The 16,510-nt window shown below is 42.3% G+C and overlaps 1 protein-coding gene across 1 annotated transcript in view; it reads right to left on the reverse strand.

Annotated features, from left to right (window-relative positions):
• LOC148836893 (tenascin-X-like) overlaps positions 1 to 14,349 on the reverse strand; it is a 34,485-nt gene extending 20,136 nt beyond the window's left edge. Inside the window, 5 exon segments of the mRNA XM_088914211.1 lie at positions 3,814 to 3,960; positions 4,327 to 7,888; positions 7,891 to 9,338; positions 11,262 to 11,390; positions 14,271 to 14,349. Of these exon segments, the coding sequence (XP_088770337.1) occupies positions 3,814 to 3,960; positions 4,327 to 7,888; positions 7,891 to 9,338; positions 11,262 to 11,390; positions 14,271 to 14,349 (5,365 nt within the window).
• Between the last annotated feature and the right edge of the window lie 2,161 nt (positions 14,350 to 16,510).

Below are 16,510 nucleotides of genomic sequence, written 5' to 3' on the forward strand. Positions count from 1 at the left end.
TGTGCCTTTGCTGAATTGTAGAATCCATACTATAAATATTGTTCTAAGAATTTAGAAGCCAGCATTAACATTTTCCAGTTATGCAAAATGTAATCTTTTCTTTGTTTTGTGACTTAACATTTTTGTTTCTTTTCCAGAATTCTTTGTGCTGCACTTGTCTTTTTTTAGAAAAACAAAACATTATTTACCATCTGTAGTATATTACAGTATACTAGAGAGATTGTACTTGAAATACTGAAATCTCCATCAAAGAGAAGCAGCATCAAATGCAGAGCCAGATCAGTTTTGCTTTGTTAACAGCATCTGGAGTCCTGTGGCATTAATATTAGTATTTCATTAGCAATATAATTAGAAGGACTACAAATGAGTGGCAAAAATGAAAAATGCCCAGATTTTCCAGAGACAATTAGAACTCCACAGGAATATAAATGAATGTTTACAAGGCTTGAAAAAAATGAGAATATTTTCCCCTAGAAGTTATGGTAAATACTGTGGCATGCGTACCTGTTGAATGTACATAGACACATACTGTAACTTTGAATCAGCAAACCAGGGTTCTGGTTTCATTTGACAGCATAAGTAAATTGCTATTGTGACACTGCTAGGCTCAACCCACTCGTCATCTTACTTCCTGTAGCCCACACTAGCTGCATCATGTTATTTTTGGTGTTGTAAGTAGTCTGTCTTTTCTCACTCATTCATTTGGACTCCTTCGGGGAATCTAGATCTCTTACATTGGTCATTATCCAGGCAAGACTGAAGGGATGTCTTGCTTCTGGTGGTCTTTCCTGGTCTGTTCTTAACACATCAGCAACTTTTATAGTGATGACATAACACACTCTTATTTAGACAAATTATCCAAAGCATGGAGTATTCAACCATCTTTGTCCCTTCCAGGAACTCTAATAATCATGACTCAAAACACTCTTATCTACACTAATTAACCAGAGCATGGAGTATTCTTTTAATCTTTCTCCTTGTTTCACTAAACATTCAACAATGAAGTACCTGAACCAGTGGAGTATTTACTCCACCATATTTGCTCTCCTTTTCTCATCACACACTCTTCTTCTTGCTGATCCTGTTTGTCTAGGTGTCACGATCGCTACTCCCCCTCTTAAGGGCGCTTCCTCGTTCTGTCCCATTACCCACACCTGTTCCTTATTTCAGCCCCTCTTCAGTTCCACCTTAAAAGCCAGACGCAGACGTCACTCGAGGCTCTTCATTGAATCCAGTTTCGTGAGTGCCCGGGTCCTGCTGCGTCTGGCTCCGTTATGATTTTAACTCTCTGTTCCTGATCCCCCCCGCCGGTTCCGACCTCGGTTCCCGTTCTTTTTCCCCCGGATGGATCGCCCGGCCATGGACTTTTGCTTCTGTCTTGGATCACCCGTTTGGACTTCTACATGGATTGTTCACCCCGGACTCACTTCCCCTGAACACCTGCACCCCTTGGACACGCCCCCTGTCTCCATACCCTCTCCTGCATGACTTTTTCCCCAGTGTTTCCTCACTATACGGATCGTGTCGTCTGCATAGGGCCCGGAAAGAACTGTTACTTGACACTAGGAATGCTTCTTCACAACCATCCCTGACATCACTGACAGCTGTTTCCTCTTTCCTTAGCTTTCTCAAAGATGACATGTCTGTCTACAGCTGTTACATCACAGGTAGATGTTATAACTCACTCTCTGTGCTATCTAGACTCTTGCTTCCTTTCTACACAAGATTGTGTAGCAGCATGCAAGATATATTAATACACTAAGAATTAATATTTTTAATTATCTTTCTGTTACATTGACCAAGCAGCTTGGGCCTCTGTCTAAAATCAAAGTAATCCAAGGGGGCTCTTCTGAAAAGAACCATTTTCCAGGTCTTTAACACAGACAAGTTGTAAAATTTTTCTCATTCTGAAACACTAAGGTACTGTATGATATAAGGTGCAGCCTGGCTTCCTTCAGACTGCTATCTCTCTTCTACCCAAGACAATGAGTCAGAGATAACTGTCCATAGACTGCAGGACAAGTAACCAATAAAGGACCTGCAGAGTGGACAGTACCTTCTCTCTCCAGCTTAGCTGGCAATCTGGCTTTTCCCACCACATGACTGCAAGCAGCCCGAATCAGGACTAACTTCAAAAACACTAGGCTGAGAGAGTGAGTCAATAAAGAACAGAATTCTGCCCAAGATATTCTTTCTGCAACAGAAATAATCTTGTGTTTTTTGAACCAATTTATTTTTAACCAAGTTATATTTGCTTGAGCAATAAAATAAAGACAGATGGTCTCTGTTTATTGACATTATAAATATCTGAGCATATTCTGTAAAAATCTATAACTAAGATGAACCACGTTTCTACAACATGTCTTACTTGCTGCCAGACCCAAGCAGACGATTGCTTCAAAAGATGAAGTTCAGCAATATGCTAACTTCCTTGCAGAGCTCTACTCAGCAATGCTAGGCAAAACTCTTTCTCTCTCTTACCAGGACACAGCAAGCAGCACAAGAAACTGGATCATGGACAATTTTCTCTTCAGCAGGAAGTTCAAACTCTTCAGGACATGTTTGACCAGGGATCTTTGAGTATAAAATTTCTATTTTAACATTTTAATTCTCAAAAGCTATAGTAAACTATATTCCAAATACATGTTTCATAAAGTAGTTAATAAAATATAAAACATTATATTCAGCCATACTGCAGGACTCAAATTACATTTTTGTATGTCACAACAGACTGCGTATTTTATGACAACTCTGCCTCGTACTACAGTAATTGTTATGGAGGAATTAACGAATCATAGAATTACTCATTGAGAAAGAACTTCATATGAGAGTAATTTCTTAAAATGCATTGTGTTACAAGACATTTGAACCAAAAAGAACTGCAAGCACTAAGGCATCTATGCCATCTTTCTTTTACTTCTTTCTGTGGAATAAGCAGCAAATATGTTTGATGATTAATCCATTATTAGATGTAGTAATAATGAATAATATATTTTATTTTACAATAGAATTTAATAATTATATTAGAAATGTTGCTTCTTTTAGATAATACAGCTGTTTCTCTTATTTGTATGTAGAAAACAAGTATCTAAAACCAACACTACTAGTAAAACAATTCTTATTAAAATTAAAATATTATTATAAATATAAAAAGGTTTGTTCTTTATAGGCAGGATTGTTTATGGTGTCATATGACAGTGCAGTTGTTGCAATGCAGTAGGCTACAGTCTGAATTTAGCTAATCTAGTTTGCTTTTAATGATGTGCTTATTTTAGGTTTTTAACTTCAATAAATGTTACAAAGTGTGCTCTAATCATTTGATCAGTAATTCAATCAAGTGTGCTAAGGGAACTCCTCTTACACAATACCCACAGCACCATATGAGGTATATTGTTTCTTCTTTACTGAGCAAGCATTTTAAACACAGAGGCTGACATCTAGTGGCTATAGGTCAGTACTTCAGTGTCACTTTGGGACGAGATCCTAGAATGCATTACTTCTTTTCTGTTAAAAAAACAAAACCATTCAATAAAATCTCTTATGTCCTGCATAAACACTATTATAAATGGCCTTTTCTTTTTTAGCAAGACATTTAGACATGTGATATAATTCATAATTGTGTTAACCCTCCATTACTTTGATCTTGATTGCTAAATGAATAGATATCTGTTACCATTTTACATAGATATTGGAGTATACAGTTAACTAACCCAATCTAAATAACCCAACTCACAGATTTTCTTCATATAATATTTGATGTTTTCTTGTTAAATGAGTTGATCACATGTCTAAAATTCTTTAACACTGAATTACCTGGTTTACATGTAGGAACATAGTCCTGGCAGCAGTCTGAAAAATGAATGCATGCTTCATCGCAATAGCAGCGTTTTGCTGGACAGCACTTGGACTGTACACATGAATTGTTCTGGCCAGGACAACACTTATAGCCATCACAGTGACCTGGAAAAAAACATACTTTTGTAATGACATGAATAATGTCCGAAGCAGAAGAAACATGCCAGAACACAGATATAGTTACAAACATTAGTATGAGCATCTTCTGAAACAGGGGTGTTAACTAATTTACTAAATGTAAAAAATATTATAAAATAAATCAACTTGGTAGAGGGTTGAGTGTTGAGGAATTCTGATGACCTGGGATATTTATTCACTGATTATATCTGGATGTCAAATTAGTGGAACAATGTTTCCAAACAGTTCTTAATTTCAAGATCTAATATTCAAGAAAGAAAAAAATATACAGAAAACATTTACTTGTTGCACTATATAAATCATAAAACCTAGTAGTCATAATTATTCCTATACCTCTTGCAGATGCTGTTGTTTCATTGTTGTTCACAGTTGCTGAGGTCATGAGAAATGAAGAGGTTGTAAGGGAATGTATCGTTGTGGAAGAAGGTGTAGCTGTGGTTGTGGGGGAAGATGAGGTTGTGGAGAGAGATGGGGTTGTGAGGGGAGGTGTAGTTGTGGTTGTGGGGTTAGATGTAGATGTGAGGGGAGATACGTTACTCAGGGGAGATATAACTGTTGAAGGAGGTGTAGTTGTGGTTGTGGTTGTGGAGGAAGATAAGGTTGTGGAGAGAGATGAGATTGTGGGGGGAAAAAAGATTGTGAGGGGAGGTGTAGCCGTGGTTTTGGGGGAAGATAGGGTTGTAGCAGGAAGTGTAGTTGTGGTTGTAGAGAAAGATGAAGTTCTGGAGGGAGGCGTAGTTGTTGTTATGGAGGGAGATGTGATTGTGGAGAAAGGTGCAGTTGTAGTGCTGGGGGGAGATGGGAATGTGGAGACAGATGAGGTTGTGAGGGGAGATGTAGTTGTGGCTGTGGGATTAGATGTAGTAGTGAGGGGAAATGTGTTTGTGGAGGGAGATGTAAGGGAAGATGTAGTTGCAGTTGTGGGGTTAGATGTAGTTGTGAGAGGGGATGAATTAGCCAGGGGAGGTGTAACTGTTGAAGGAAATGTCATTTTGGTGTTGGAGGGAGATGAGGTTGTGGAAAGATGTGTAGTTGTGGTGTTGGGGAGAGATGAGGTTGTGAAGAGAGGTGTAGTTGTGGTGCTGGGGGGAGCTGAGGTTGTGGAGAGAGGTGTAGTTGTGGTGGGGAGAGATGAAGTTGTGGAGAGAGGTGTAGTTGTGGTGTTGGGGAAAGATGAGGGTGTGGAAAGAGCTGCAGTTGTGGTGCTGAGGAGAGATGAGGTTGTGGAGAGAGGTGTAGTTGTGGTGTTGGGGGGAGATGAGGTTGTAAAGAGAGGTGTAGTTGTGGTGTTGGAGAGAGATGAGGTTGTGGAAAAAGGTGCAGATGTGGTGTTGAGGAGAGATGAGGTTGTGGAGAGGGGTGTAGTTGTGGTGTTGAGGAGAGATGAGGTTGTGGAGAGAGGTGTAGTTATGGTGTTGGGGAGAGATGAGGTTGTGGAAAGAGGTGCAGTTGTGGTGTTGGGGAGAGATGAGGTTGTGGAAAGAGGTGCAGTTGTGGTGTTGGGGAGAGATGAGGTTGTGGAAAGAGGTGCAGTTGTGGTGTTGAGGAGAGATGAGGTTGTGGAGAGAGGTGTAGTTGTGGTGTTGGGGAGAGATGAGGTTGTGGAAAGAGGTGCAGATGTGGTGTTGAGGAGAGATGAGGTTGTGGAGAGAGGTGTAGTTGTGGTGTTAAGGAGAGATGAGGTTGTGGAGAGAGGTGTAGTTGTGATGGGGAGAGATGAGGTTGTGGAAAGAGGTGCAGATGTGGTGTTGAGGAGAGATGAGGTTGTGGAGAGAGGTGTAGTTGTGGTGTTGGGGAGAGATGAGGTTGTGGAGAGGGGTGTAGTTGTGGTGTTGGGGAGAGATGAGGTTGCGGAAAGAGGTGCAGATGTGGTGTTGAGGAGAGATGAGGTTGTGGAAAGAGGTGCAGATGTGGTGTTGAGGAGAGATGAGGTTGTGGAGAGAGGTGTAGTTGTGGTGTTGGGGAGAGATGAGGTTGTGGAGAGAGGTGTAGTTGTGGTGTTGGGGAGAGATGAGGTTGCGGAAAGAGGTGCAGATGTGGTGTTGAGGAGAGTTGAGGTTGTGGAAAGAGGTGCAGATGTGGTGTTGAGGAGAGATGAGGTTGTGGAGAGAGGTGTAGTTGTGGTGTTGGGGAGAGATGAGGTTGTGGAGAGGGGTGTAGTTGTGGTGTTGGGGAGAGATGAGGTTGCGGAAAGAGGTGCAGATGTGGTGTTGAGGAGAGATGAGGTTGTGGAGAGGGGTGTAGTTGTGGTGTTGGGGGGAGATGAGGTTGTGGAGAGAGGTGTAGTTGTGGTGTTGGGGAGAGATGAGGTTGTGGAAAGAGGTGCAGATGTGGTGTTGAGGAGAGATGAGGTTGTGGAGAGAGGTGTAGTTGTGGTGTTGGGGAGAGATGAGGTTGTGGAGAGAGGTGTAGTTGTGGTGTTGGGGAGAGATGAGGTTGTGGAAAGAGGTGTAGTTGTGGTGTTGGGGAGAGAAGAGGTTGTGGAGAGAGATGCAGTTGTGGTGTTGGGGAGAGATGAGGTTGTGAAGAGAGGTGTAGTTGTGGTGTTGGAGAGAGATGAGGTTGTGGAAAGAGGTGCAGATGTGGTGTTGAGGAGAGATGAGGTTGTGGACAGAGGTGCAGATGTGGTGTTGAGGAGAGATGAGGTTGTGGACAGAGGTGCAGATGTGGTGTTGAGGAGAGATGAGGTTGTGGAGAGGGGTGTAGGTGTGGTGTTGGGGAGAGATGAGGGTGTGGAAAGAGCTGCAGTTGTGGTGCTGAGGAGAGATGGGGTTGTGGAGAGAGGTGTAGTTGTGGTGTTGGGGAGAGATGAGGTTGTGGAGAGAGATGCAGTTGTGGTGTTGGGGAGAGATAAGGTTGTGGAAAGAGGTGCAGATGTGGTGTTGAGGAGAGATGAGGTTGTGGAGAGGGGTGTAGTTGTGGTGTTGGGGAGAGATGAGGTTGTGGAAAGAGGTGCAGATGTGGTGTTGAGGAGAGATGAGGTTGTGGAAAGAGGTGCAGATGTGGTGTTGAGGAGAGATGAGGTTGTGGAGAGGGGTGTAGTTGTGGTGTTGGGGAGAGATGAGGTTGTGGAGAGGGGTGTAGTTGTGGTGTTGGGGAGAGATGAGGTTGCGGAAAGAGGTGCAGTTGTGGTGTTGGGGAGAAAAGAGGTTGTGGAAAGAGGTGCAGATGTGGTGTTGAGGAGAGATGAGGTTGTGGAAAGAGGTGTAGTTGTGGTGGGGGGAGCTGAGGTTGTGGAGAGAGGTGTAGTTGTGGTGGGGGGAGCTGAGGTTGTGGAGAGAGGTGTAGTTGTGGTGGGGAGAGATGAGGTTGTGGAAAGAGGTGTAGTTGTGGTGGGGAGAGATGAGGTTGTGGAAAGAGGTGTAGTTGTGGTGTTGGGGAGAGATGAGGTTGTGGAAAGAGGTGTAGTTGTGGTGTTGGGGAGAGATGAGGTTGTGGAAAGAGGTGTAGTTGTGGTGGGGGGAGCTGAGGTTGTGGAGAGAGGTGTAGTTGTGGTGGGGAGAGATGAGGTTGTGGAAAGTGTAGTTGTGGTGGGGAGAGATGAGGTTGTGGAAAGAGGTGTAGTTGTGGTGTTGGGGAGAGATGAGGTTGTGGAAAGAGGTGTAGTTGTGGTGGGGAGAGATGAGGTTGTGGAAAGAGGTGTAGTTGTGGTGGGGGGAGCTGAGGTTGTGGAGAGAGGTGTAGTTGTGGTGGGGAGAGATGAGGTTGTGGAAAGAGGTGTAGTTGTGGTGGGGAGAGATGAGGTTGTGGAAAGAGGTGTAGTTGTGGTGTTGGGGAGAGATGAGGTTGTGGAAAGAGGTGTAGTTGTGGTGGGGAGAGATGAGGTTGTGGAAAGAGGTGTAGTTGTGGTGTTGGGGAGAGATGAGGTTGTGGAGAGAGGTGTAGTTGTGGTGTTGGGGGAGATGAGGTTGTGGAAAGAGGTGTAGTTGTGGTGGGGAGAGATGAGGTAGTGGAGAGAGATGTAGTTGTGGTGGGGAGAGATGAGGTTGTGGAGAGAGATGTAGTTGTGGTGGGGAGAGATGAGGTTGTGGAGAGAGGTGTAGTTGTGGTGTTGGGGAGAGATGAGGTTGTGGAGAGAGGTGTAGTTGTGGTGTTGGGGGGAGATGAGGTTGTGGACAGAGGTGTAGTTGTGGTGTTGGGGAGAGATGAGGTTGTGGAAAGAGGTGTAGTTGTGGTGCTGAGGAGAGATGAGGTTGTGGAGAGAGGTGTAGTTGTGGTGTTGGGGAGAGATGAGGTTGTGGAAAGAGGTGTAGTTGTGGTGGGGAGAGATGAGGTTGTGAAGAGAGGTGTAGTTGTGGTGCTGGGGGGAGCTGAGGTTGTGAAGAGAGGTGTAGTTGTGGTGCTGGGGGGAGCTGAGGTTGTGGAGAGAGGTGTAGTTGTGGTGGGGAGAGATGAGGTTGTGGAGAGAGGTGTAGTTGTGGTGGGGAGAGATGAGGTTGTGGAGAGAGGTGTAGTTGTGGTGGGGAGAGATGAGGTTGTGGAGAGAGATGTAGTTGTGGTGGGGAGAGATGAGGTTGTGAACAGAGGTGTAGTTGTGGTGGGGAGAGATGAGGTTGTGGAGAGAGGTGTAGTTGTGGTGGGGAGAGATGAGGTTGTGGAGAGAGGTGTAGTTGTGGTGGGGAGAGATGAGGTTGTGGAGAGAGGTGTAGTTGTGGTGTTGGGGAGAGATGAGGTTGTGGAGAGTGGTGTAGTTGTGGTGTTGGGGAGAGATGAGGTTGTGGAAAGAGGTGTAGTTGTGGTAATGGGGTGAGATGACATTGTGGAGAGAGGTGTAGTTGTGGTGTTGTGGGAGGATGACATTGGTGAGAGAGGAGTATTTGTGGTGTTGAGGGGAGAAGACGTTGTGGAGAGAGATGGGCTTGTGGGGGAAGATGAGGTTGTGAGAGGAGGTGTAGGTATGGAGGGTGTTATAGCTGTGGTTGTGGGGGAAGATGAGGTTGTAAGGGGAGGTATAGTTTTGGTTGTGGGGTTAGATGTTGTTGTGAGGGGAGATGAGTTAGTCAGAGGAGGTGTAATTCTTGAAGGAGGTGTAATTGTGGGTGTGGGGGGAGATGAGCTTGCAGGGGGAGGTGTATCTGTGGTTGTGAGGGGGTTTGAAATTGTTGAAGGAGGAGTAGTTCTTGTGTCGGGGGGAGATGTGCTTGTGGAGGGAGGTGTCGCTGTGATTGTTGAGGGACATGAGGTTGTGGGGGGAGATATAGTTGTTGTGGTGGTAGGTAAAGATTGAGGAGCTGTTATACATTCTGGTGTTGTTGTAGTTGAAGGAGTTGATACAGGTGTTGTGGTGGTAGAAAATATAGTAGTTTGGGTTCTGGGAAGAGATCCTGCTGTCGTAGCTGAGGTTGCTTTGAGAAAAAAAAACATGATTATTAGAAATATGAATATGAATATGAATATTAATGGAAACATGAATACATTTTCAAATAGTAAGATTACGTCAAGTAAATTCACCATGCAATCAAATTGTTTAAGAATTCAATCCAAATAAATGCTGCTACAAGGGTAACAGTGTTTCACATCATCAATGATCAAAACTAAATTTAGGTGCATAAAGTTCCATTAATGAGTCACACAAAATCACAGTACTTGAGCTTCCTCTCTCTGTGTGCAATAATAGTGATAAATATGATATTAGAATAAATGGGGCTGTCTCTATGAGTTTCCTCAGTCAGGTAGTGAATGTCAAGCAAAGATAACCATGCTTTCTAAACAATCCAATGATAAAGCTATATGAAAGCACAAAAAAGCACAGGAAAGGTATAAATATTTTCATACACACTCAATATATGACAAAGTCAATTATTAAGAAGGGGAAGGGAACATAGACCAGGCTGTCTTTCCAAACTCAGCTGCCAGGCAAAGAAGAAACTGGTTAGGGACACAACTCTGAAACCAATGCAGTCTCTGAAAGAGCTACAGAATTCAAAGTCTGAGACTGGAGAAAGTGGGTGTCAGTCAATATTTCCCAGTCACTCCACAAAGCTGGTCTTTATGGCACAGTGGAAAACTGTTCAACACAAAGTCCTGCATAGAGTTTGCAACAAATCGCACGGTATAAGTGTCATGGCCTGTACACCTAGAGGGCACTCTACTTCTGTCCTGTTCCTAGTTCCCTGTGATTATTTATGTCTTTCCGGTGTGTCTTGTTATGTAGCATATTTACTTCCTGTGTCTGCGCTGCTCCTTACTCAGCATTGAGGGTACGGATGTCGTGAGACCCGCCTAGCACCAGGTCACTCCTGTCCGTGGCCTGAGGGCATAGGTTTCTACGCCAAGATCGTCCGACTCCCTGAGCCTGGGCTAACCTCCGTGTTGCCCCTTTTGCCGCTACGCATAAGGCCTCTACTGGTCTCCTTGTCATTCCACGGTATGCCCATCCGTGACAGTAAGTCATGCTGCAAACATGTGGTAAAGTGTTGTGTTGGTCAGACAAGACGAAATTGGAAGTAAATGCAAAATACTGCATTATGTGTGACACAAACCACACAAACCCAGCAAAATATACCACTCACAAAACTGTTATAGTTTATTCCACACTGAAAGATAGAAAGAAGAAACACAACATGTTGAGCCTTCTTAACTTTTTATATCATTTTTCAGTTGGTTAAGACTTGCAGAAAAAGATTTGTGGCTGTAATTGCTAACAGGGGTGCTATAATAATAATAATAATCATCATCATCATCATCATCATCATTATTATTGCACAAAAAGATTTGTGGATGTAATTGCTAACAAAGGTGCTTCCACTGAGTACTGAGAACTCATATCTGAGTTCTACAGATTTCAGGTTTTTCTAGTTAGTCTTTGCTGACTTTTACCACAGCATATTTTATCAGTAGAAGTCTTCAGTTTAAGCATTTAGGTTGTGAAGAAAATATGAAGTTTAAAAAATGTATATGCATAATTTTGTTACTTCACAAAATAAGACATCATAGGAAGGGCCTGAATACTTTTGTAAGCCACTGTATGTACAATAGTGATTCTGACCTTAGGGCAATAAACATAACAACAACACATCATCAGCATTCAACTATTATCTTAATTCACACTATAGATAACGGCAATTATATCAAAATGTGCCCGTGTTTCCATTTTCCAACTAGTAGATATACTGTATGGGAATTATCTCATTGTTCCAAAATCTACGCATTGTAAATCACAGGTGTCTTGCATGTTTTCTTCATCACATTTGTTTTGTTACATTTTCTAATTGAAAGTTGAACAAGCAAGTTCTATATGTTTCTAAAATTCTATCAAATGGAATTACCTTGTTCACATACAGCAAAATAATCCTCACAACAGTCTAAAGGTATAGTGCATGCTTGGTCACAATAGCAGTCTTCAACATAGCATGAAATGTTCCTGCCTGGACAACAGAAATGGCCAGCACAACGCCCTAGAAAAAAAAAACATGGGTTTGTAACAATTATATGAGTAACTTGTAAAGCAGATGAAACATTCTAGAACAAAAGATGTAGTTGCAAACAGTACAAGAGTCACCTGAAACAGGAGTAATCACTAATTAAGTGCAATAAACATTCATTTTCCATATTTTTCATTTTCACAAACTTATTATAAATCACTGCGTTCACAGTTCCTTAATGCATTGATTGGCAGGACAGCAATGACTGTTTTTTTTTTAAAAAAAACCCTTTGGCTTCTCAATGTTTGGTATGTGGGGAATGAGGAAACACAGGAACAAGGAAGGAAATAAAAATTATGCAAAGCAGCAAAGTCAGGTGACGTTTACAAGCTATTACATGATTTCAGCAACAACAGTATCAGCTGAATCAGGGTCTGCACTAATGGAGTGCTTCATTCTGTTTGAACAACACACTCCCTTTTGCACTGTTGCATGTGCTCCTTTTGGGGCGGTGTGGTGACACTGTGGCTAAGGATCTAAGGAAGGTTGCCGGTTTGTATCCCGTGGCCGGCAGAGAAATCCTACTCTGTTGGGCCCCTGAGCAAGGCCCTTAACCCCAACTGCTCCAGGGGCACCGTATAAATGGCTGACACTGTGCTCTGACCCCAAGCTTCTCTCCTTGTCTGTGTGTCTTATGGAGAACAAGTTGGGATATGCAAAAATACAAATTTCTAATACAAGAAATTGTATATGGCCAATAAAGTGATCTTATCTTCAATTGAATCAGGTCTCTGAGCTGTCCTAAACACATTGGTAACGCTCACTGGTTGTGATCATTCCAAATCAACAATCTCCAGAGGTTTTGTCCCAGTCTGAATCATGGTTACAGTGTGAGATGGTTATTCCAAGGCTTTCCCACAGTCAAAGCTTATCCATAGAGCTCATCCAAAGGAAGAGGGGTGGAATTTCTTTGCTTAAAAAAAAACTGAACCTGCTGTGTTGCTGAAGTATTATGTTTGACTGGCAAACCTCTTGACTTCTTAGACATATCCAGTGAAACAAATAAGCCAGTAAGACTGTGGAAGATGGGAGCACCAGTTCTATTGTCTAACATCGAAGAACAGAGGAAGTCAAAATAACCAACTCTAGAAAACGTGTCTGTGGGGTCATTACTACTACCAGTTTTCACAAGCAGTAATTTGTATTGAACACAGGGAAGAAACATAAAACTATTAACCACAGTAATGTAACGCAACAGTGTTAACCATTACCAGGAACTAATTAAATTAAATAACTCACTTGTATAATACACTGCTAGTAATCTCTTTGGCTGCCAACAGTGTCACAGAAGGAACACCCGCCTGAGCCCCCGTTGCGTTAGTCCCTCCTGCGCCGCCCTGTCCAGCTGGCTTATGAACGACCCCAAACCACCATAGCTGGGCAGCCGCTCCTTTCCAGGGAGGTTTAACTTGTAGACGGAGGGCCAAAGGCCCTGAACACCAGCCCTCTCCTGCCTGCTTCAAGAAGCTTTGGTCAGCCTTGATCTCGCTGTTCTGGTGATCCTCACTCGCCACTAAGGATAAAGCTGCTCTGTCCCTCTGCCAGCACTGTTGGCCCCCGACCAGGCCTCCAGGCTCCCATTGCTTTTATCTCCAACACACCAGTGATCGGCCCCACGCGGACTCAGGCCTTAACTTAATGCCCTTAATGAATATCAAGGTGGGCTGGGCCAAAACTGAGTAACTACAATACAGGTCTGTATTACAATACAAGGACCCACTACAATATATATACAGTACTATATTTATACTGTAACTGAAAAGGGGTAAAAAAGCTATTTATGATGCAGACAAGCTTTAAATGATCTGAAAAATTTGGAATGTTTCAGACAAAAATCCTTCCTTGGCTGGTTAGAGAGCAATGTAAACACAATGCAGTAAACATATTAAAACCCAACGTCACAACAAACCTGTACGTGGCCCTAATGACACAGGAGCTGCTGTTTTGCTGAGGTCCATGAAAGCCCAGTCCGACTAAATTCAGCCTGATCCCTAGTGTGACTGTCATGGTTCTGCGTGGACTTGTGCCCTCGCCGCTCCACCCCACCGGTTCGGTCCGCAACACCTGGGCACGAACCTGGGTCTCCGGCGTAACGCCACATTGAACCAGCCGAGTGAGCTAAAGGAGACCTCCCCCAACCTGGGCGGCTGAGGTCCCTGCTACATGCAGGGAGGGCGATGACGTCACCGTACTGAAACTAGCTCCTCTATACTACCGGTGGTCAGCCAGTTCTGTGTTGCCACTTGGTCAATTTGGGTCCTAATTCGATATTAAAAAGTGGTGCCTCAGCTACAGAGTTCAACCTGTATTTAGAGTCATTGCCTTCAACGGCCTGAGTCACTCTGTATTCCACACAAATTTTACATTTATGGGAAAAAAATCTTCAATTGCAACTTTTATTGAAGATACAGTACATCCAGTGTAATTTTCAGAAATACTTACCTTTGAAGTTCAATTAATTCAGTTTGAGTTAGAATGTTTTTACTGACCTTACAATTTTAATAATATACATCATGTACACATGTTCAGCTGATTCACTTAAACATTGTTAATGTGAGTATATTTAGTTCTGAATGCAAATCTACTAAAAGCTATATTTTTCTATTCTTTGTCCTGCAGTCATTCTTTTGTAAATATTCTATGGTAGAGTTCAGAATAAATGTGTCAAACAGTATTGATTCAACATTAACTTTTACTTGTTATTACTGAGATATGTGCATGCATTTACATTTGGTAGTCTGTTATAAATATACATTTACTCAACAATTTAGAACATTTATCCATAATAAACTACAGTATTTCATACTATTTGAACTATGAACCTACTAAAACTATAAAAATGCCGTACTATACCTGTTGTTATTCGTCCAGATACCAAATGTTTTTCCACGTCAAAATGAAGATTAAGGAGAAATAAAATGAAATAAAACATTCCTTCAGTTTTGAGAAGCACTGTCTCTTCACAAAGACTGCTGATCCCCTTTCAGTTTAAAGATTGTATTTCACTGCTACCTGATGGTTGAGTTAAAATTCGTAGCCCAGCCTTTTCCAACATTTTTTTTCTATAGGAATGACAAATATGACATTCAGGCATGCTGTTTGTGCATTGCTATTGGACACAGGGTGGTAGGTTAGGTTCCTGGAGCAGAGATTGATTGTGAATATGGACTTCTGCAGCATGAAATATAGTATTTTTTTTAAAAATAGATGTAGAATGATTATAAATCGGTGGTAAATAAAATGGAGCAACCTCAAAATGTACTGCAGATTTTCCAAACACAATTAACAGCACATGAATTCAAGAGAATATTGGCAGGGCTGTGAAAAAAGAATGCTCTCACACTGATATCATGGAGACTGTGGCAGATGTACCTGTTTCACTTTACATGTACACACTACACAGCAAATAGCAGCTCTGGTTTAATTTTGAAACAAAATATTAAAATGTAAATTCTTGTTGAAAAAGTAGATTTCATATTGGGGTAGTGCAGGAAAAAGTAATCAGAGGGTTAAACTGAACTTGATGTGATATAAATGTGGCTGCACTTTGCACTATGTGTATCCTGTCTACAATGTCTATGTCAGTGTCCTGTCTGTCCTGCCTGTATTTGCACTGTGGACGAGGAGGAACAATATTTCATTTCACTGTATACTTCTATATGGCTGGAATGACAAATAAACTTGAACTTTAAGTTTACAACATGCAACAGGATGAATGAAGGAGGCCTATGGTACCAAGACAGACAGTAGAAGAAACAAGCATTTGTAAGTTTTCAGTAGGTCATAGATCACGTTGGAAGATTCCCTAATACAGGCCTCATCCCCTTATCTACTTTAAGATATAGGTTCAGGTGGGTAGCTGCGTCAGCATGCGTAGGCTGCAAAGGAACAAGTAATAGGTTTAATCCATGCTGAAAAAAAGAAGAAAGAGAACACAACGTTTCGGCCGTGGAGCCTTCTTCAAGGCTTCACCTGAAGAAGGCTCCACGGCCGAAACGTTGTGTTCTCTTTCTTCTTTTTTTCAGCATGGATTAAACCTATTACTTGTTCCTTTACTTTAAGATATATATCTGTAGCAGAAATTGAGGTAAGTAAAGTATAAAAGCCACAGAAAAATTGTACCCTCTATGTACTGTGGACTAAAGTCTAGGTTTTGAGGAAGTTTACTGGGTGTTAGTCACTTCAAGGGACACCTGAATGGTGAAAGCCAGTTCTGCTGCCTTGATGACATCGGTGAATAAAACTGAAAAACTTCCTTATTCCTGTTTCCTTATAGTCATTTTTACCCCAATGGGACTGTGAAGGGGGATTCTCTACAGCAGGAGGGTTAACTATTGCCCTACAGACAGTCTCGAGAGTACAGTTTTTTTCCGGGCCTTAGGCACTAAAAGAACAACAATAAACAATATTACAACAGACGAAAAGCAAACATTTAGGAAACATTTCTAAGAAAAACAGGAGGATGACAGGCTGCATTGCTGGTCCTGAATAATGGGCAAATTTAGCCCCATTTATAGTTTTATCATAAACCATTGGGGCAAGTTACAATCAACTGTAACCCCTGAGACTGTTGTGTAGGGACTCTGTAGGGACAAGTGTATTACAAACTAAGGTACTGGGATTAGTGTGCAATTCTTAGTGGTAGGAAAAACCTGTTGAGACCCAGAGGAGATCCTATTACCAAGCCCCAGGGCCCGTCCTGATGCACTGAAATGTCTGAAACCTATAGTACAGTCAGGACAAGTGCCATGATCCTTTACATTGTACATAGTCAGGGGAGTTAAGGCAGGCGTCAGACAGGGAATACAAGCTGTAACGAAAGGCATCCTCTGAGACTCACTAGCATTAGAGCAGTAACTATCGAAACCCTTAGATTCTGTGAGGCATGGGGAAAATGAGAAAGGGATAATATATGCTTGTATTACAGTAAACAAACTAAAGATAAAACTGGGAAAAGGTTCACATCTTTATGCTCTGCACATGCACTGTTACACAGTACTGCAAGTACTGTAGATATATTCAGCAGTACCAAAGGACGCTAACAAATTAGTGTGCTTATGCTTAACTATTAACTACCAAATTGGATAGAATGG

Source organism: Atractosteus spatula, chromosome 4 (genome assembly GCF_055471065.1).
Source record: "Atractosteus spatula isolate fAtrSpa1 chromosome 4, fAtrSpa1.hap1, whole genome shotgun sequence".
Taxonomy (NCBI): domain Eukaryota; kingdom Metazoa; phylum Chordata; class Actinopteri; order Semionotiformes; family Lepisosteidae; genus Atractosteus; species Atractosteus spatula.